The sequence below is a fragment of the Panthera leo genome, chromosome C1 (genome assembly GCF_018350215.1).
Source record: "Panthera leo isolate Ple1 chromosome C1, P.leo_Ple1_pat1.1, whole genome shotgun sequence".
NCBI lineage: Eukaryota > Metazoa > Chordata > Mammalia > Carnivora > Felidae > Panthera > Panthera leo.
This window is the reverse complement of record NC_056686.1, coordinates 71,758,695-71,781,949: the sequence shown is the minus strand read 5'-3', so window position 1 is coordinate 71,781,949 and position 23,255 is coordinate 71,758,695. Positions and strand designations below refer to the sequence as shown.

Genomic DNA, 23,255 nt, shown 5'->3' with positions numbered 1-23,255 from the left:
ATAACATGTAAATGGCTCCAGAAGGATTGTAGAAGGGAGACAGTAGTAGTGCTATCCATCAAAATGATTGCCTCATCATTTTTTTTGTTGTACTTATCTGACCTTGAATAATTATAAATAGTAGCCATTGGCTACTATTTTAATGGCTACATGAATGGAATTGTTTGTTTTCTTAGTTAATAAGCATGCATCAACTTGACCATGGTCACCTTATTTACCTAATCTGTTAGGCAAATAATTAAATTTCTTTACCAGAGCTAAGGAAAACAACCCAAATCATTTTGGTACAACTGCTAAGAACAAAAGGTTTGGGGTTCTCTTTTTCTTCTGTTAGTTTATTAATGGTTTTTGTTCTGTTTCTTTGTTGTTTTCCTCCATTACCTGAAAGAGAAGGTTTGCTATATTTCCTTTTAAGTCAAGGCAAACTGGGGAGTGGCCAGTGAAGAAATGTGCCAGCTCACTAAGCCAGTCAAACTTGACTCTTGGGCATAGTATCTTCTTCCTCCAGAATTCAAGGAAGCCAAGATTGTATGTGTTAAAAGGTAGAATACTGAGCATTTTAAAGTTTATAATAAGGGCAGACTGCTTAGGCCTAGATAGCATTCATTTTTAACTTGAAAATGTGTAACTCTAAATGCTTGAAGAGGCAAGGAGGATGGAGATCTCCAGATGGAGATCTCAGCATATCCTAGTAGACCAGGGTCTTCTAGGAGAGTGGCAGAAATGCCTATAGCATGACATGATCCAGAGGGAAGCAGTTGGGGAAACCACTACATGCAGTTGTATTAGAAAGAAATCAGGATGCACAAGAGAACCAGAGCACGGGGAAATGCCAGTCAGATTGCTAAGGTTTATTTTAACAAAGAGGGTAAACCTGAACCCAAAAAAACATCAAAGAAGTACACTGAATTGAAGGTCAGATGACCTAATTCTAGACACTCAATTTCTTTGTGCTTCATTTTCAAGGTCCTTTATTTTCTCTTATTTTATACCTTCTTTAGGAACCCAAGGAGGACCAAAGTTGGGCCTTGGGTTAACCTTAGTCCCCAAAGGGACTGTCATTCCTTTGATAGCTTAATAAAGTAAAAGTTGAGTGTTAACTTCAAGGAATACCTAGAATTAGCTATTTTGATATTAAACCTGAGCTTATCTGAATAACATGATAAGTATTTTTACTTTATCTTATCTATATAGAAAACTTACCATTCAGATTTCCCCATTTGAGTTGTTTATTTGAACTCAGTGATCTATAAAAGCATCAAAGGATGGGAAGGTTATGGATTTAAAAATTGCCACTTTAGGGGTGCCTAGGTGGCTCAGTTGGTTAGGCGTCCGACTTCAGCTCTGGTCATGATCTCACAGTTCGTGAGTTCAAGCCCCACGTCAGGCTCTGTGCTGACAGCCTGGAGCCTGCTTTGGATTCTGTGTCTCCCTTTCTCTCTGCCCCTCCCCCACTCATGCTCTTTCTGTCTCAAAAATAAACATTTTTTAAAAATTTATAAAAAATAAAATAAAAATTGCTACTTTATTTCACTTTGAAAAGTGATGGCATTATTTTATGGCAATCATAATCTCAAACTCCAGTGAAGGAGTTTTTATCCTAAGTTGGGAAAAGGTACACCATATATTTCTGATTAAGTCAGCTTCATGATATAGTTATCCTAATTTCTATAAAACTTCCCAGTTTTCAAGTATTTTCTAATCATGAGTAATGAAATTAGATGCTATGAGGATACGTTTAGAAATAGATTTTCATTTGATTTTTTAAAAATTTACTTATTTATTTTGAGAGGGACAGAGACAGTGCAAGTGAGGGAGGGGCTGAGAGAGAGAGGGAGAGAGAATCCAAACCAGGCTCCACACTGAATGCAAAGCCTGACATGGGGCTCGAACTCACAAAACTGAGATTGTGCCCTGAGCTAAAACCAAGAGTTGGATGCTTAACCAACTGAGCCACCCAGGCACCCCTCATTTGATTTTTTTTATATTAAATATAATGTATTGTCAAATTGGTTTCCATACAACACCCAGTGTTCATCCCAACAGGCGCCCTCCTCAGTACCCATCACCCACTTTCCCCTCTCCCCCACTCCCCATCAACCCTCAGTTTGTCTCAGTATTTAAGAGTCTCTTATGGTTTGCCTCCCTCCCTCTCTGTAACTTTTTTTTTCCCCTTCCCCTCCCCCATGATCTGTTACGTTTCTCAGGATCCACCTATGAGTGAAAACATATGGTTTCTGTCTTTCTCTGCCTGACTTATTTCACTTAGCATAATACCCTCCAGTTCTATCCATGTTGCTGCAAATGGCCAGATTTCCTTCTTTCTCATTGCCAAGTAGTATTCCATTGTATGTATAAACCACATCTTTATCCGTTCGTCAGTTGATGGACATTTAGTCATTTGATATTTTTAACTAAAGATATTTAGGGGTGCTTGGGTGGCTCAGTCGGTTGAGCATCCAACTCTTAATTTGGCTCAGGTTGTGATCTCAGGGGCATGGAATCAAGCCCCACATCAGGCTCAGCACTGAGCGTGAAGCCTGCTTCTCTCTTGGGGTGCCTGGGTGGCTCAGTTGGTTAAGCGTCTGACTCTTGATATTGGCTCAGGTCCTGATCTCATGGTCGTGAGATTGAGCCCTGCATTGGGCTCTGCACATGGAGCCTGCTTGGGATTCTCTCTCTCCCTCTCTTTCTGCCCCTTCCCTACTCATGCTCTCTCTCTCTCTCTTTCCCAAAATAAATAAACATTTACAAAAAGATTTCTCTTTCCCTCTGCCCTTCTCCCCTGCTCCCTCACTCTGTCTCAAATTAAAAAAAAAAAAAAATGTAACCACAGTATTTTTCAGATAATGCAGTCATTGATAGGCTGTACACTTAGATGTATAATTATACTTCTATCATTAAAGGAAAGTACATTCAGAGAACATCTAAGTAAGATTATTATAGGTTTTTAAATGTTAGACTTCTGATATAAGATAAGCATGCTAAAATAGGAGGATTTTATTATTTCCTAAAAAGTACTTACAAGGCAGAAGCATGTAGTTTCCTTGTGGCTGTTGATTTTAAATGTATCCTACGATTTACAGCATTCCAGTGACTCCAGAGTAAAGTCTTTTTAACCAAATACTTGATGTTGCCAGTTTCCACTGGTTGTGTTTTACATTCTTGGAGGGTTTATAACAGTTGTCTCATGATATATATACCTGATGAGCTAGAGCAGTCTTAAATGTTTCCCAGTTTTTAGCATTGCCATACATGACTTTTATTTTTAGATTTAGGGGATTATAGAATGCAAGTCTAACCCTAAGGAATTTGCTGCTGATGTATTTGAGAGTTTTCTTTCCAGAATACACAAGGTTTGGATTTGTGTTTTCTTATAAAAGCTAACATGGCTTCTTAAGTAAATTCATGTATTCATTCTCTTGCAAACACTTTGTGATACTCACTGTGGTCCAGGTATCATTCTAGACATTGGGGTGATGGCAGTAAGGAGAACCATTCCTGTCCCTGGGAGCTTACATTCCCAGTGGAAGAGAATTCATGTAAGATGCTTGTGTTATTAGCAAGGCCTCTTTTTCTCCTCTTAACCAGCCCAGAAAGTAAATGAGTGGTTTTGAAATAGAAAAGCCTATGTTGGTAATGCCAGGTACTTTCAGGGGCAGCCATTGTATTGCTGCTCACTTATGCTATTATGGACTGAGAATTTTGAATACTCCGAAGTGTGATACTGTTCATTCAGTTGTAATTTTCCAAATCTACTTTTTGTATTTTACTTATTAATCCAACCATTTATTTTCCATAAAGAAGTTCAGCTACACTTTCTTTATGTTTACTTTGCTGCTTTGATGTTTATATAAGGTTCTAGTTTTGATAAAGGTGTGGTTTAAGCTGTTATGGGATAATTCTTTCCAAATTTACTCAGAAACCATTAATTAAGCACATTTAATCTTCTAGGCATATAAATACAACTTGAGGTTGATACAAGAATGAATTGGGTACAGTTCTACAGTAGTGGGGGAACACAAACACGAAGCAAAGGTGACTGACTGAGGTTCCTGGCATGGATCTGTTTCTGGAGGGATGGAGGTATAGGGCCTGGAGAGGCTTAGGGCACATTGAGTTTTAAGTAGAAGTGGCATTGTTTTTTGGAACATTATTTGCAAAAAGAATGGTCGTTTTATACTGTTCATTTGTTCTTAGTATCTATTCATAGTAAGATTATACATATTCCAGTAAGAAATAGTAATACTATCCTTTCAGAATACATAATCTGTGGAGAAGTAGACCTGATTTTACTTTAAGACGTTCCAGACTAGACTGTAAACCAGAAGTCTCACCATTGCAAACACTTAAGTTTATTAGAACACTGCTTCTCAAACCTAGCCCAAATTAAGAGATGTTCCAAAATAACGTTTTTGTTTTTATCCAAAAACCTACATCAAAGTAGATATTCTGTAAAGTCGAAATAATGTTATAAATTTGGTACAAACCTGAAAGTGGGGATCAAGGCAGAAATGATATTGCATTGTTGTGAAGATTACTGTGAGATGTTAGCTGCTTAGCACAGCACCTGGCACATAGCCAGTCATTCTCAGTAAATACATATTATTCATGTATTAGCAGTTGCAGCATTCAGGTCAACATCTTTTAGAATTGACTCAATATAAGAGTTTTTATTATTGTTTTAATCCTAGAGATTACTTCCGTAGAAAAAGGAGGAAATCTGTTTAAAACAAAAAGTTCTATATAGCTAGCAGTTGACTATATGTTATACAGTACTTTTATTTTTAAAATAATGGCTTGTTTCAGCCATTTGGCATTTCTTATACTTGTGGGAAGTAGCCTAAGTTCAATATTAGCTATACTCCCAACAGGCCACTCACCATTAGCCACATGGGGGCAGATACGTAATCATGCTAGTTTATATTTCTTTTAACATAAATTGGATATTGAAAGAATATGAGGTTTGAGGAACTTGTGTACTTATGGTGTTACCAACTGTTATTTCTGTACAGTCACTCCCACATCTAGATACATTTTCAACCTTTCTCCCAAACTCCAAATCCTGGTTTATATCTATCTTCACCTACATATCTCATTAAATCTTAAACTGTTTAGACCTCCTCACACCACATCTGTTTTTTCTGTGTGTGTGTGTGTGTGTGTGTGTGTGTGTGTGTGTGTGTGTATGTGTGAAATATGTATTAAATGGGTTGTGTTCCTGGCATCTGGTAAGCAGTCAGCAAATGTTGATACTTACTCTGTGTTACTGGCTCTGTCACTCTTGCAGTATATGAGACATAAGACCTTAGAGCCATCTTTTACTTCTTCCTTGCCACCCTGTGGCATTTAAAAACCTCCGTAATGAGTCTTCTCTATGTTCTCTCTTCTCCATTTTTCTGGGTTGACTGTATCCGTATCTGCAGCGGAGCCTATCCTTTCCCACCAACTAGATGTGATTTCCTTATCCTTTAAGCCTCAAAAAATATGTTGTGCTTCTCATAGTTTCCTGCAATCATGTTTTATTTTTTTCCCAATACAGTTTATCCTATTCAATGATACATTCTTTTGAAGACAATGACTATATTAGGCATCTTCCTGTTCACATTTCCTGCAGTGCTGAGTCAGTGACTTTCCTATAGTATGAATTCAGTGTAAATTTTCTTAATAAGTAGTGTGTTAATTCACTTAAATATATGTGTGCTTCTATTGGTAGATGTTGCTACCACTTTAATACCCAAAAGGAGGACTGAGACAACTTTTTCTGAAATGGCCAAAGAGTAAATGTTTTTGGCATGGTGGGCCATACTGTCACAATTGTCAACTCTGCTATTATAGCCCATAAACAGCTATAGATAATACATAAATCAATGGTATGGCTTGTGTTCCAGTAAGACTTTGTGCACAAAAAACAGACAGTGGACTGGATTTGACCTGCTGACCATAGTTTTCCAGTCTCTGCTCTAAAGGATTTTTATTGGTCATTTGTGACAATATCATTTAGTTAGCTGAGGGCTTCAATTCTCAATATGTAAAATGAGAGCAACAGAAAAAGAGATTATAATAACTCCCAGTGTAATTTAAAGTTCCTTCTGAGAAGCAGTACCTGCTCAGAAGACAGGCTTTTTGATAAATGAACTTGACCTAAAGTATCCTCGAGTCCCTTCCATGTGCCGGCACAGTATGATACACAGGCCTCTAAAAGACTAGCCCTCAAGGAGCTCACAGTCTAGGAGAGAAAGTAGATATGTGGTAAATGCTACAAATCTGCATTTAGTTCTATACTAAATGTACCAGGCATAACAGGTACCTGGAAAGGCCAGGGCATTTTACATAGACACTCCAGACTTGTCCTATTTTTATGGAAGCACACCCCAATTGCCATCACTCTGCTTCCAAAGATTGGCACATGAAGTCGAGACTTTAGATTTTAAACCCAAGCCAAACTAAAGTATTATTTAAGTTTTGACTTAATGAACATCACAGAAGATTGTTACTTTTCTTGGGGATACTACCCTATTGTACATGCACAGATTCTGTTGTTTCATAGTGTACTGGTTGTATTTAATAATTTTTGGAACACCTTTTTCTTTCTTTCTTTCTTTCTTTCTTTCTTCCTTTTTTTTTTTGAAAAGCAACCAGCAAAAGTATGAGTTCTTTTTCTTGGATGATTTTATTTCCAGGCTGAGAGGATGTTTTTTAAATAAAAACTAAGATTACTTTCTTTGGATCTGTAACATGAAATGTTTTAAAAATCATTTACAGTGAAGTTAAAGAGGTAGGATACTTTTTTGTGTGTCACTTTAGAGAAATTGGTTTTGCCTGTGGGAAGGCCTCAAATGAGACCCACCTGACCTCTTTTACTAACACGCAGTTCCCAGAAAGTAAAGACCTTTTCTACCTGAGAGCAGACCTGATGTCCAGTTCATGTAACTCACTCAGATTCTGACTTCTTAGATTCTCAACTCTGTCTGCAGGATACCACCTCTCAGCCTTAGTTGATTCTAAGAGCCTGGTCTCTTGCCCAAATCTCCTCATAGCCCTGCCACATCCCTCCTTGCTTTCCACCTGGCCCATATCCCTATTAGCCAGTATCCCTTCTTACCATAAACATTCCCCCAGCTGAGCATTTAACCTGTATTTCTTCTTTTCTCAGAACAGTGCTTCTCACATTTCAGTGTTCATCATAATCATTTGAGACAGTTGTTGGAAATATGAATTTCCAGCCTACCCTCATAGCCTCTGGTTTAGTCAGTCTCACATAGGACATAGGACCCAGAAACCGGCCTTTTTTTTTTTTTTTTTTTTACATCCTCTGCCTCTTAAGTTATGCCTGTGATCATACTTTGAGAAACACTGGCAAGGGTGTAAACTCCTTGAGGACGTTTTGGTTCCCATACAGTATCTAGCATATTTTCTGTATAATAAGCGTTTGGTAAGTGTTTATTCAGTTGGATTATTGAAGCTGTATAAAGAAATAAGTAATTTGATTTTAAGTTGGATTTATTGAAATCAGATTCTGACATCTTTAAAGATATTAATCTTTCTCCTTTGCTTAATTGAACCAGAAGTAGAAAATTAAATTATCTTATTTCAGGCTTACAGAAAATAATTGGGAAATGTACTTTGAAGATACTCTACATAAGAAATTTATAGTATGTGGTTAAAAGCTGGGATTTTTAAAAATGTCCTGCTGTTAGAAAACTGAAGATCTTGGAAGTTAACATTATTTTGAGAATAATGGCACAGAATTAAATACATTATCAGAGAACATTAAAGGGATTCCAGCATGTCTGAGAACAGCATCAGCTGCTTTCAGATGTCCTGTGAAAATTGCAGGCTCCATTGCTGCCTTTTAGTTAGATCCCTTGAAAGTAACTGTGATGTTAGTAAATAACAGCAGCGGGCTCTCTAGATGGGATCACTTAAGTTTTTTCCTTTTCCTTTTCAAATTCGATTCTATTAATGAGTACTGCAGAGACAAGTGGGGTAATTTACTTAATCTAAGAATCAGTAGTAAACAAATTTGCATGTAGTAGAAGACGCCGTCGTCCATGCTTGCCCATCACATTAAGAGATGCATTTCCAGTAAAATTTTACTTCAATTGTTGTATGTTTGTGTTTTGACCAATTTTATACTAATTGTCAAAAATTACTCCATCCAGAAGAAATTGTAACATTTAAAGCATTAAAGTCACAGGTAATAAAATTAAATTTTTAGCTTACATACACATTTTTGATACAGAAAAGTATGAATGGGTAATCAATAAAAGATTTTTAAACACAAATGTATTATTCAGGATAAAATTCTTTGGAGAACTGGAGTGGAAATACAAGTTCAAGGAGAAGAAACCATATAAGATCTGACTGTTGAGGAAGAACTTGTTCCTTTATCTTTTAAATGGATGATACTGATGTCACATTGCTGTGATATTTCGATTCGAGTGAATTTACTTAGGAGTGATGTAACATTTTCATTTTAAATCATCAGTTTTTCCACCACACGATAAATTCTGTTCTTTTATTTAAACTTGTGAATAAAGATTTTAAATGAAATTTTAGATGTCTATTTAAAAATATAAAAAAGTATCCTTGTTTTCCAAAACTATTTTAGGTCATAATATAAGCAAAAAAGTGTGAAGATCCTGAATAAGTTTTCCCAAACACAAAAAAATGTTTGCTGCAAGGGTGAGTTAAAATCAAGGTTAAATCTAGAGGCAAAAAGACATCTTTAGGAAGCATAGTATTACTAACAACCTCTTAATGAGTGCCTCCTACTGTTTTTTAGTGCTTTGGTAAGCATTTTGTATACATTATATGTATACATTATGTTATTCATGCATTATAGATTTTACACATATTATAATTTTACAGAGAGTGCTCCCTGCAGCTTTGTAACCACCAAATGGTGATACCTAAATCCAAACCTAGGCCTGCTTATCTCCAGTGCATTGGTATGTTCTCTGCAATATAGCACATGCCATAAATGGACATAATCCATGTTCTTAGATTATGTAAAACCACCCCAGTTCTTTGTTATACCTTTCTGGGATTGTTGATTATTTTTCATAGAGTCATGATCAAGGTGAGTATGTGCTCAAAATGGTATTAACCTTTGGTCACAGTTTGGATATAGACTCAAGAACAAAGAAAGCAAGAGATCATTTGAAGACTAGAAAGTGTTAGAATCAACCTGAAGAATGTCCATACATAATAAAGGAAATACATAGAGCACTAAATATTTTTATCAGAGAAGATATGTCCAGTGGGCTTTGTGTGGCATTCTGCTTGAAGCAGTTTTATGGTAAGAACTGTAGTTAGCTGTAGGAAAGCTGATGCTTACCTAGTTGCCACAGCTGGGTTAGTGTTTACAGGACAGATGCGAGCACAGCTATCCAAGTTTCAGTAGCTCTGACCCTGAGAATTTTAATTTGAGAGGTTGTACTGAAGAGTATATCCAAAGTGATATGATGGTCAGTTCTTAGCAGATTGTAAGTCTGCAGTTTCCATAGTGATGATCTCATTTCAAATATATACTGTATTGATTGTTGAAGAATTATGGGAATTATGTGAAACATAAAATGAGAATTTTCTCTAAAAGCTTTGGAAGTATATTTTAATTCTCAGTGTTAATCTAAATTTATACATTCTAGTTATATGGTAATTGGTAACCAACTTTATATACTCTTCGGAGGGAATAACTTGATTAGTTGAAATTTCTAGGTGATTTCAGATATTTCATATTAGCCAAAGAGCTTCAGCCTCCCCTCTAACCAAACCTCTCTCTCCTTTTTTAAAATTTTTAAAAATTTATTTTATTTTGAGAGAGAGAGAGTGAAAGCAAGCCAAGGAGAGGGGCAGCGGGAGAGAGGAATCTTAAGCAAGCTATATGTTCCGTGCAGAGCCCAATGCAGGGCTTGATCCCATGACCCTGGGATCATGACCTAAGCCAAAATCAAGAGTTGGACGCTCAACTGACTGAGCCACCCAGGTGCCTAATTTTTTTTTATAAGTACCAAAACTATGAATTCTATATATATTCCCATATCTATTCTCCACTCAGTCCTGTGGACACCCAGCTTATTCCTGACTCTACCTTGTACATTACTTTCTTCCTGGGAAGCCTTCATCCTTCACCTCGAGTGAATACCTAATAGTTCACCACTATTTTCCCAGTGCCTTGAACAGTATCTGGTATATGGCAGACCCTCAGTAAATAGGTATTGAGTGACAAATAAATGAACAAGCAAACAGTAGAGTGAAGGAACTCAAGATCTGCTTTATGCATTTCCGTATGTGACCCTCTGCAAGATACTTAATTTCTCAGGGCTTCATTGCCCTTAGCTGAAAGACCAAAGGAAAGGAAAAAAAAAACAAAAACAAACAAAAACTGGAGTAAGTTCTTGCCAACTCTAAAGTAATATAATTCTGTGGTATAGTTAATTCATGAACTATTTAACCTTTAAGCAAAAGTTTCTCTGAAGAAGCTGGTCATCATATTTTGCAAAGTGTTACTTCCTAATAAAAATTGAAGATTAAGAGTCTGTACTACTCATACTCTTACATTCAACTTAGTACCAGATGAAATATGTCTTGTTAACAAGAGTAAGGCTAATTAAAATTCCCTGTGTTAATTAGGAAAAAAATCCCTGAAGGAGGAGGGATTTTAAGAACCAGATAAAAACGGGTAGCTAGGGTTAGCAAATGAAGTGCCTAGATATCAAAGGCACTGTGCAGCCTGTAAGAGCATCTTCAGGTGGATAAGGAACAAAGAATGTTTTTTTGAGTGTCTGCTTAGCTTTAGATTTCTATCATGACACTTGTCCCAATGAAATGTGATAATTGTTTCTTTGGTGCCCTCAACAAACTGGGTTTTATTTCTATGACCTTTTGTTATCTAGCAGACTACCTGTATGTGGTAAACAATAAATATTTGAGGAATTAATTGATGAATAAGTGCTTACAGCGTTTCCACATGTATTACTAATTGTAATAGTATGTATCCTATCTACAAGATAGTAAGCTTAATAAGCTCTGAGAAATTGACCTACATAAAGAAACCAGTTTATACTTACAAAGCCTGAATTTGGACTTGGGTCTGTTTGTCTCTACAAGTTCATACTTCTCCTACTAACTAGTCTTGTCATAGATCATGAACATAATTCCTAAGCGTGTCATATCCCTGCTAGAGGTGCTATATAAAATCTTTGTGGAGTATAAAAAGTTATTACTGATACTAGTTTGGGCAAGTTCCACTTTAGAAACATTTTCAGCTGTTAAATTCACTTACTTAATCTTTACAAGCTAGATAACTTTTCCATCATACTGATGAAGAAAGCTGAGCATCCTTAAGGAGTCACAGATCTTAAGGACCTTAAGAGCCTTAAGGATCTTAGGATTGGAGCCCAAGCCTCTGGATTTAAAAGTAATTGAGCTTCCAGTAAGGATCAGAAAAGACTGAACAAATAGCATCTAGAACAAGTAAGAGCCTTGTAAGACCCTCCTTAAGTTTTAAAATGTGTAATTGGTCACTTTATTTTACCACCCCATAGCTGTCATACCATGGATAGACTAGAGTCATTTACCACTGCAGTTCTGAACTATTGAGCTTTCTGAATGAGGAGGCATATGTCTACACTTGCAGAATTATAAAGCTGGAGTCATCTTGGTGATCACCTCATCCGGTGACTTTATTTTTTAGTGGAAAAAGGTCTGTCACTTAGGGACTACTAGGAGATTGTTAAATTTGGAGAGTATTCATGCTTAGTTTCAGTATTTTGTAGGAGGAAAAGGGGAGATGATGTAAGGTGTGTCAGTGATCAGATGGGAAATAAAATGGCTTAGAACTTTTTTAAAATTCTGTCTCCTTTTGAGTTATGAGAAATTGTTTTTTAATCCTAATTTGTAGATAAAGTGGAGGAAGAAGTTTGAGAACTTGGCCAGTTTCTTTGAAAGTTAGTAACAGAGCCAAGATTAAAAGCATACCCTTGAATATCAAGACAACTTTTATTTATATAATGCCAATCACTGTAACACCTGTTTAGCCTACTGAGCCATGCTGGCCTTATAGTGCCCCTGTGAAGCTGCCTGTACAGGGTCAGCTACCAGGCCTGTGAGGGTAAGCAAGTGAAATAACAAGAGGAAATGTCTCAGAGAGTCCCTAAGGGTAAGAAAAAAAAAAGACAAATGTTGGTGTCTTAATCCTTCCAAACCTAAGTAGTTTGTCTTATGGTAGCAGAGCCGTTCTACTAATGGGAACTCCAGAGTTTGAGAAGATTTCAAAACGATAAAGCTGTCCCTTAGGATTCAATAGCTTAATGGCTTGCAAAAGAGCTAAAGACTGAATGTTATAGGCAGTGCCAAGCTGGACTCTACACCTTGCCTAAAGATAATAGAAATAGAAACATTCAAAGTACTTTTAGCCTCCTGGAAGTAAATGCGATCTAAAACAATGGTTTGAAAGTTGTAAGGCTATGTTTAAAATGTAAAATGCATTAGAAGGGAAATTGGCGTTTCTGTGCTTACAGAATAAGTGCCATTCTTTGTTACTCAGAAAAAACTGCTCTGAACTTTAGTTTCCATCAGAATGTGTTTTATTTTAGGTAAATATAAATATAAAGTTTTGTTTATGGCTTAAGTAAGTGAGCTAACAGTTTTCAAGTGTGGAAACTGGGGGTCAAAGAAGTAAAGTAACTTGTCCAGAATCACAGAGCAGTAAGTGATGGTGCCAGGACTGGAACTCAAGTGTTAGACCCAAACCCAAACAGCCACTAAAAGTTGCTGTTACGTTTCATGCAGATCACAAAATGTTACCCCATATGTGTTTGATAGCTTTTCTTTATAAACAGTTCACATAATTTACTTTTTAATCACGGGCAAATAGTAGACTGAGAGTAACCACCAGTAGTAGAAAAATCACAGAAGTTCAGAATTTCAGCTAAAAAGATTATCTAGTGAAGTCCAACCTCTTTAACAGACTGGAAAGCTGAGGCCTCAAAGCTTACTGACACTCAATAGCAATATTGCTGTGATTAGAAGTTTGCAACATTTTAGGGTAAACACTAAGGAAAATTTGGTAATTCTAATCAGAACCATCAACATACCAGATTTTCACTGTATTTGAATAAAATATTTTAAAAATAATTATAAGTTCTTAGAAATCTTTGTGCATGCTAAGTGCTTTGTAAAAGAAAGTAAAGTGCCTATTCCACACATAAAAGGGGGACCAAAATTTTTTTTAACTAAACAAGTAATCATTGTAGTTTTAAGATTGAAGTAGTGTATAACTTATTACATGGTGATTTTTAAGTATCTCTAGGTGTTCCTGTGCTGGGAATGTGTTTTATACTGTGTCAGCAAGATTATTAGGCTGTAGCTACCATGTGGCTTTTGAAGAATTTTTTTTTTTTTTTAATCTTTGGAAATCTAGAAAAACCTAATGGGATTACACAAATTACCTAAAACGTTAAGTATACAATGAAAATTATTTCTCAAAAACTGAAATAAGTAGAAAACATTCCCGTATTTGTGAAATGTCTCTTAATAGAAGTCTTAGGATTCAGTTTAAAATACACAGAAGATAAGTCACTGCAAGCGTTTGTAGGCTACTACTTGAAAGTTTCCTATTTGAACATTCAAGTCATATTTTCTCCTTAGAAAATTTTGGTTATATCCATTTTATATTTTACTTTAAAAGTTAATCTTACACTTTGATATCTAATTCAATCTCATTTTTCTCTTATATATAATTACTGCTAACTTTTAAAAGAACACTGCTTATTTCAAAGGGAAATAATGTTTAAAAGATGTGAAGCATTTAATCCTTGAATGCTGGAACCACTTTTAAAGTATCATAAGCACATCTGTGTTACATTACACAGGGAAAAGAATGTGTGCGTTCCGTGGCCTATGGGCACTAGGGTGGCTGGTTTAGGAAAACTGAGTAAGTTGGGGTTTTTTTTTCAACATAAAAAATTTTCTGTAATTCTAAAACAAAGAATTGAATTCCAGGGGTGGGGCATGTGGTCATGCAAACATAAGTAATGTTTTGGTTTTACAGTTGTTCTGTCACTTGTCACCTTCTTCTGAAAAAGAAATCAGAGCATTTTGATAATAAGCCCTTCCATTTTCCCTTATTTGAAAACTATTCCATGGGACAGACTTGCAGAGGAATCATGCACTGCATGTCTCTCTTAGTCAGCTGCGAGTTATGGTGCAAATAATTTATTACTAACTAGGAAATACCAAAGTTTGTGAATGATTTACTCTTCACAGATTCAAATGTATTCCAGGGATCACTTCATTCTTGATCTCTTGTACTCCATCCAATGTGTTTTCTTGAGTGGGACAGAAAAGGATGGACTTACAGCTGTCAGGCTGGGTATCACCTAGGATGTGTGTTTTGCATGTGAATATCATCTGGCATTGGTGGAGATGAAAGAAAAAAGGTTGGAGAACTTCTGCGCTGTACACTGGTGGACATGTTCTCAACTTTTTCCTCTTTAACATGACAGTATTCACATGCCAACACATTCCCATAGGCAACTCCTAGTGAGCTAGCTGAAATTCTACCGCTTCCCCTGCTACCCAAGAAAGCCAGCAAGGGGGAGAATGTTAGGGGAATGCATCTTTGATCAACTAAAAACAGTTTTTTTATAATGGCGTGAGAGTTGCACACCATAAATAATACTAGCATCTAATTAATTACCTGTGGCACATTTGACAGCTGTGTCATGTTACCATGACTGATAAACTCCGTATTTCTTAAATTTTGTGCTTTAGGCTCATCCAGAAACTTAAACTTGGTTTTTTGTTTTGTTGTTGTTTTTAATTTGAAGATAAAGGAAGGCCAAATTTAATTGTATGGTAATGTAAATTTCTGGAAACGATTTATAATTAGAATGAGCTTGTTACAAAAGTATTTGTAGTCAGTTATTTTAACACCACATATTACTGAAAATTATCATGGGATAGGTTTTTTGTTGTTTTTCCTTTAAAGGTCAAACTAAAGATATTTGAGGAATTTGAATTTTTAGCTAGTCATTCTTTTGTCCAAGAAGAATTCATGACACATTAAACATAGATATTACATAAAAGTTAGTTTTACTCTTTGTGATATGAAAATGACTTGTTCTAAAGCTTTCCTAATGTCATACTTGATATACTCTTGATTTTATTTTAGAACCTATATAGTAATAGCTCTTTTACCTGGTTTTCTTAGAGATGTTATAAGGAAATAACTATTAAATTAATGTCATTAACATTTAAAAATTTTCTAATGGAAGGGACTCTATTTTATTTATGAGTAACTTTGAATATTAAGGGTGTTTTTTATTTTTGTTTTTGTTTTTGTTTTTTTGTAAGATATTACGAACTGGATCCTTATAAAAGTCTCCGTGACAATTTGAGGAACAAAGTGATCATTGAGTATCCAACATTACATGTGGTATTAAAAGAATCCAGTAATGACATGGAAGTTCTTCACCAAGGTAAGTGTGCATCTGTTTGTCCCTGTAACACTTAGAGTAACTCTAGGGAACCTGAACCCTTACGTGACTGTCTTTATTTCTTCGTGTATGTGTTTTCCCACTGTATTTACACACTTAACTGAATTTGCTCTATAGCTACGGTTAATTCTGTAAAGAACCAAATGAATGAGCTGCTGATTCTCTCGTGTTTGAGAGCACATAAGCTTGTCATAATCAATTTAAGATGAATATGTTTGAATGGCTGTAAAAGGACATTCTTTGCCTTCTTGGAGTTCTGTGTGTTTTTGTCTTTTTTTTGAGCTAATAGTCTAACAGTCTGTCCAATAACAAATAAATTTATTCTCTAGTAAAAACTCTCTCTTTAGGGATTCCTAAAATGAGGGATTGTAAAACATTTTTAGTATCCTACATTATAGAAAGGGATATATTTGAAAGAACATCATGTTAAAATTTGGACTCTGTTTAAATAAGCTAGTGCTGTTGCCTTGACCTTTATCTCCTTTTTTAAGACCCCTGGTTTTATTTTCTTTGATTTTGTTTCTTTGTCATTTTCATGATTCTTTAAAAGTAGATACTGATCTTCTTTGGTGGGTAGTGGAGTTGGGAGGAAGTATGAAAACTGGAAATAGTATATGTAAAAATTTAGTACATAAAATGACTTACCCATGTTTGCAACTGCTGATTAAAGTAAGCTGTTTGTGTTGCCGAATACACCTCCAGAAAAAGGATGACTAAAATTCAGAAATTACTTTTAAAAAGGGAGAGAGGTTACTCAGCTTAAACCATTAGATACCACTTTCAGCTAAGAATTACAGTTACAGGACAAGTTTCATTGTAACAGTCTCCAGAGGACCATTGAATCCTTGGATTGGGTTGAAATCTATTTTTTAAATAAAATTATTTGAAATATATGGTTTAGATTTATTGTTCTGCCAGCATCATAGGCTGTACTAGGCAGTAACCTTTGTTTTAAGGTGTTCTCTTACATGTGTATAATAGGTTTTTTTTCTTGGCAAAAGATGAATAGGAGAGTTTTTATTTTTCGAAGTGGGCAAAACTTTGTCAGCGTCACAATTTGACTTAGATTTTTAGCTAGCAAACATGAAGTTTCTGATAATCACTTACGGGCCTCTAAATCCTTAGGTTAGCTCTTGGCTTTATGTCTTTCACAATTTGAATGAAAATATCCAATTTTATTTTCTCAAATTAAATTAGAAGTGTGTTGTAAATGGCCAGTTTCGCTTTTTTTTAAAGCTGTGTAAAATCTTACTTTTTCCTTAATATAATTCACATAGCTCTCTAAATGCTGGTTTCAGGGAAAGATGTTTGGTAATGTGGGTTACTAGCCAGGGCAAACATGTCTGTGTAAATAAACATAGCACACACAGCCCCTCTTTCACCTTGTTTAGGAATGCACACTGAGGAAGCCTTCCTGTAATGAAGCAAAAAGAAAAGGCTACTTTTGTAGTATATTTGGAACCTGATTAAGTAAAATTTGCTATTTTTGGGGGGGGGGGGGTATGTGATATTTGACTTATTTACAGGAAAAAAAGTGGTGCTTTCAGGATAGAGGATCATTTAGAGCTGCTGTAGCAAAAAACTTAGTCTGACAGGATTTGAAGGACCATACCACTGTTGTCACATCAGAAATACACACACTTTAAAAATAATGCCAGGTCTTTCGTACGTACATTTCTTTGTGTGAGCACTTAACGTATCTGATTCTTTGTACATTCTCAACAGCTTTGGATGTTCGGCAGGGTGGTCCCTTAATGCTGGAGGAGGGTTATATAAGAACAGGGCATTTTCTTTGGAGAGCCTTGAAATTCTTTCTCTCTCCGGAGGAAAAAATGTTGGATTTTGATCTTGAGTTCAGAGCACAAGGTGTCTCTCTTCTAGTTTGGGAAAAATGTGTTTCTGGGCTGGGATTCAGTGGTTTTCACACTTGATCATTGTTATAATGTTTGTTACGGTTGTAGATTGCCATAATTTTTTTTTCAAAAGTCTGCCAGTATTGATGGGCAAGAGGCAAGTTTTGTTTGTTTGCTTTCTGCTTTTTAAGGAATGTAAAAGGTTGACTGTAAAAGGTTGAGCAGTTAAGGTAGCCCAGTAGATTGGAAATGTGGTGTGCTTGTTCACCCATCTTTATCAGTCCAGCGGGAAGTGCTCAGAATGGTGTTACTTACTTCACAGATCCCTATTTGCCAATGTAAGTTAGTAGATTTAAATGACTTAATAAGAACATGCTGCATTTCAGTCTTAGGAAAAAAGAATGGAGTGCTATTAAAAGAAGAAAACAGGCAACTTCAAGAAAGCAAAGAAAGAGTTTTCCCCGAATTGCAATGCCAAATACTACAAAGCTCCATTAATTTAAAAATATCAGCAAAACATATTTCTCTGTTGTTCTAAGATAACTCAAAATTAGAAAACGTCTCTGCCTTTAGGAAGGAATCCAAACCAAGATTGATGACTTGAATTAGTGAAAATACATAGCACAGCAGCTACTCATGCATCAGTCCCTTGTTGGGCCAATAAATCCTTTCATCCATTCTCCTCCCCTCATTCCTCCTAACCCCACCCACCCACCCCCACTTTTTCTTCTTCTCTTTCACTGTGTGTATGATACAGTGGGGTAAGGAGATGAGAATGGATCTCAGGCCCATGAACAGACATGTAAACTTTACAGGGCAAGAGTTGCTATAATAAAATTTGTATAAATTGCAAAGAAAGCCAGAGAAGAAACAACTGACTTGTATTATCATGGAGACACTTGAAAGGACTCTGCTGGAGTTTGTAAATTTCCACAAGCATCAGGACCACATCTTGGATGGAACCTGTCTCAATGCTTTATTTATAAAAAGGATTCAGGAGACATCATCTTGGTTGCTGGGACAATCTGAAATCTAGGTAACATCAGCAAACCCCAAGGAACTCGGCAATTGAATATGAGGCAAGATCTAGGTTTATGATTCCAGCGTCACCTCCTATTAAGCTGGGGGCCCTTGAGCATTCACTTTACCTCTGAGCTTTATTTCCCTTATCTTTTTAATAGAAATAAATGGCTGTAAGCCTGAAGCAAAATAATCAGTATTTTAACCTTAACTTTCATAGTGTTTTAATATAGGATTTCCATTTAGCTTCACTGTGCAGTGAAATAGAGCTGTTATTCTGGTTCCCATTTTGCAGATTGCAAAACAAAAAGAGTGACCTGCATTCATACTGATTCAGCAGACAGGCTATGCTGGGAGGTAAACATAAGGGGGAAAGATCTAGTTTCTGTCCATAAGGAACCTCAGTTTAGTAAGTGAATCATAGTCTTGCTGTAGTACGGACAGCTCCTTTAAAGGAACTCCATTTCTGCTGTATGCTATCTTTCCTGTGAAAGGAAGGAGAAGGCGATTAGCTAGTTTTCTCTCAGCCTGCATTCACTCAGCATATACTGACCTTCAATTTTAAGTTAAAAAAAAATTATGGAAAAATTTCTTCCAACCACACTTGGCCAGCCTATGTGATAATAGTGATCTTTTCAGTGGTACCAATATGGGATCATAACCACACTGTGAAGTGACCATTCCCAAGTCTTCCACAGAGTCAGGAAGCATGTTGCCTCACAAAATATAATTGCCACTCTTCAGACATCGACTCTTTATTGTGGCCAGAACTGTATATCCCGGCTGCCTGGAACATGACATGGTTTGTCTGTCCCCATGAGCAGTGCTGTTGGTATGCATCAGAAGGAAGGAGAGAAGAAGGAAAAACAGTACAAGCTAAACAGAATCAGTATAAACACTTGACTATATGTTTACTTATTTTTTTCAGTGAAAAGTGAATCTACCAAGAACATTGGCAATGAAAATTGAGCACTTCTTCTGGAGGAAGAAGGCGAAAATTCCCAGACAATTGCAGAGGACTGTGCATTGACTAGCTGTTGGATGACTGGGATATTATCAGCGGGTGGTTGAAATTTTTTGTTTCTCTGAAAGTAATTAAACAATCCAAACTAAACTAAAAATCTAAACATTTTTTTTTTTGAGAAAGATGTAGCCTCTTAGATTGACTTGTAAGGCCCTTATTCCTAAGAACTCTTTTCTGCACCTGATCAGCATAGTGCTTATTTTAGTTAGGCCCAGGGTTTTAATATGCTTAATTCTGTAGGCTGAAAACTTTTTTGTTTGTTAATTTGATGCAAGACCGTACCCAAGGATCACCTGTGTCTGCCGCAAAATTGGCATCCTTGTTAATGGAACCTCACTAAACATAAAGACCGTGTGACACACCCTGTATCCACAGGAGAACTGATCCGTCAGTTGCCCATTTTTGTCTTTGGGATTCTTTGTAACTTAGTCTCTTGACATGACTGAGTGGATCTTTTACTTGGTTAGCATCCAGTGGAGTGTCACATGTACAGGATGAAAAAATACGTTAACTACTATTTCTTCTATTCAGTTCAGAAAATCAGTGGCTCCTCATCGTTTGAACCATCGGTGCTTACGAATTTGGGTGTCCTTGTTTGTACAGTGAGCTGTGTCTTATTATGAATTCTGTGCCTTTCATCCTGTTCCCATTTCACTCTCCTCATTACCACACAGGGGTGTTATGATGAGCAGTTTTATGCTGTTTTGAAACATCTAGCAATAACTAAAGAAAAAAAAAACCACTTGGAACTCTTCAAAGTGTTCTTGGAATGTATATGTGCATTTATGTATATATATGGCTTAATTTATACCTTATGGCAGCTCTGTATACATTATGATCTCACATATTGAAATTAAAGTTTCCTAGTTTTACTGGAATTTATACAGTTATGAAATTGCAATATGGCTATAAAAGAGTAAAAGATGATTACATCTGTGTTGCATCTGTGTATTTAATGGTTAAGAAAACAATGATAAAATTGGACATTGGTGAATTCATTTGTAGTTTATAATTGGAAAAAGTTTTAGACCAAAAGGAAGCCAGAGACATTAATTAAAGAAGCTTGTGGAAAAAATAGAATAATGAGAGGATGAGCATAGGAGAACACAAATACGTGTAACTTGAGATCAAAACTGGAGAAGAGAATCCAAATACAGTGATGCCACAAGACCTTTAGCCATAAAAGTAATAGTGGAAATATGATTATTCCTAGAAAATAAGGCCTTGAAATTTGAGAAATAGGTATACTTCCTCAATCAACTTCAGGAATCTTCCTGTGCAGTGAAAGGTTTGTGTAGAATTATGTTTTTCACAGTATTTCTGGGGAGACAACTAAATGGGATTTCACAGGACTCCTATTTAATCTGTAAGTGAAATTTGTTTTCTCAAAAGAGGCAAGAAATAGGACGAACTGGGGGGCTCAGTCAGTTAAACATCTGACTCTTGGTTTTGGCTCAGGTCATGATCTCACAGTTCGTGGGATCGAGCCTCACGTGGGGCTCTGCGCTGATAGCATGGAGCCTGCTTGGGATTCTCTTACTCCTCTCTCTCTGTCCCTTCTCTTACACACACACACACACACACACACACACTCTCTTTCTCTCTCTCTCTCTCTCTCTCTCTCTCTCTCTGTCTCTCTCAAAATAAATAAACATTTAAAATACTAAAAAAGAAGAAGAAGAAGAAGAAGAAGAAGAAACAGGATGAATTCAATCAAATGCATCACAGAATTGTTCCTGGGAAAAGTAGGATAAAGTACACAACAGGAATGTGTGATCTGAATATCAGGATGGAGAGCAATTTCCTGACAGTGAAATCTGTGATGACATAGTCTCATTTCCAAGAAAAGTATTGAGTTCCATCTCTTCTAGAATTTAAATTGAAAACTGGACAACCGAAGGATTTATCCCCTGTCCAGGGTACTTTTCCCCCCTGCCCAGGAAGAAATTGAAAGGGGGGAAAAAATCTACATGATGTAAGTCATGCTTGCCATTTCTATAGTCTAGAATTCTGTTAGATTTTTCAATTATAGACTGTTCCTTAGGAAAGAATTTAGTGTAGTTCCCGTAAATATAAGTATCCATTCATTTGATTAATATACATATTTATTCCCACAGGATTTACAACAAACATGTGTTAGTGAATAACCACGGCAGCTGCTTAGAGGGGGTGAAGTTGGAATAATTCACTGAGAGCCCTAGAAGTTCATAGTATTAAGACTTAATTTCTTTTTTTAGAGGGCCTCTCCGTTTGGATTCTTGACAAATTCGGATGAATAAACAAACTCCCTGGCCCATGTTAAGTTCAACATCCTGCATTTTGTTCACAAATCACATTTTAAAAGTAGAAAAGCTTCACCTGGCCTTCTTTATTTTTTAAACAATGATTTCAAAGGCAAGGTAGGCCTTTCATAATTGCTAATTATTGTATATGGGATTAATAGCCATAAATTACAGTAAACAAAGCTTGCACCTGTTCATATTATAAATAGGAATTAAAGAAAGTTACTATGATAGATATTTAAGATTCCAAAGTGTAGTTGAGCCAATTTGTTTCCCTGTAGCAAGTAGTGCTATTCAGGTTTCACGGTGTATAATAAGATGTTAAAGGCGTAACTAATGCCAACAATTTCCTTTATACATTTGGTTTAATTTGGTTGACGTATACAGTGTGTTCTACCTGATTTCATATTAGTCATTAAATTTTAAGTAAAGATACCCAGTCTGCTTTTATTTAATCATACACTACTGTATTAAAATTTATTTTCAAGTGGATCTTGTACACTTTGATTTTTTTAACCAGTCGTCTTTCAGTGGCAAGTAACAGAAACGCAAGCTAGTGTAAGCATGAACGACAACTTACTGGCTCATATACACAGAAGTCCCGGCATGACTTGGTCTAAACACCCTAAGAAGCCATCCTTCCATCTCCCATACATACTTAGCTCTGATTTGTTTTTTCCTGGGTTGGTTTTCTCTTTCAGGCAGACTTTCTCTTTGGGGAGGGAGGAGAGAATGGTAGATAGCACCCATGGGCAGTTTTGGCTTACATCATCATAACCAAAGCATGGCAGTGAGTTATGTAAAATTTGGGAAAGAACCTTGATTTTGCCCACATTGGGTTACATTCCGTCCCTTAGCTGATGAGGAGAGGAGTTACCCCAAAGGAAGGGGAAATTATCAGAAAAAGGAGAAAGGGAGCAGGAGAGGAAAGAGTTCCTGAGAATCCGAAACTAACAGAGGTCCATTGTACCCTATTTGAGTTAAATAGCAAGAGGTTTCTGATTTGAAATAACATGAGTAAAATTCAAAACTAACCTGCAAACCCTCATTGGCTTTAACTAGAGGTTTTAATTCCTGCTTGATGCCATTGCTGCTTTCAGTTGCCATGTTAGGCGTTGAAAAAATACTTTCCGTTTGTGTTTGACGTTATGTTGCTGCTGGTTTGATCACATGCACATAGCACCGGTCCGTTGCCATCACGGATTTGGCAACTTCCAGTGTTGTCAACATTTGAGAAATTTTGATATTGAAATTAGAGTTGAACGGGAGGAAAATACTTCAAAAAATGAATACTACTTAAAAAAAAAATAGGCCCTTAGGGCACCTGGGTGGCTCAGTTAGTTAAGCATCCGACTTGGCTCAGGTCATGAACTCACGGTTCATGGGTTCAAGCCTTGTGTTGGACTCCGTGCTGACAGTTCGGAGCCTGGAGTCTGTTTTGGTTTCTGTGTCTCCCTCTCTGCCACTCCCCCACTCGTGTTCTGTCTCTCAAAAATGAATAAACATTAAAAAAAATTTAAAAATAGGCCCTAAAATAAACTTTTGGGGATCTTACTTCACTACAAAGTAT

At 36.4% G+C, this 23,255-nt stretch overlaps 1 protein-coding gene across 2 annotated transcripts in view; it reads left to right on the top strand.

Moving 5' to 3' along the window:
• ZNHIT6 (zinc finger HIT-type containing 6) overlaps positions 1–23,255 on the top strand; it is a 104,794-nt gene that overhangs the window by 37,973 nt on the left and 43,566 nt on the right. Inside the window, exons 9-10 of one of the 2 annotated variants that reach the window (XM_042952469.1) lie at positions 15,364–15,488; positions 19,308–20,866. In XM_042952469.1, the coding sequence (XP_042808403.1) occupies positions 15,364–15,488; positions 19,308–19,348 (166 nt within the window). In that variant the 3' untranslated portion in view covers positions 19,349–20,866. Of the gene's footprint in view, positions 1–15,363; positions 15,489–19,307; positions 20,867–23,255 lie in introns of those variants that run through there. The other variant, XM_042952470.1, reaches the window with a different exon arrangement.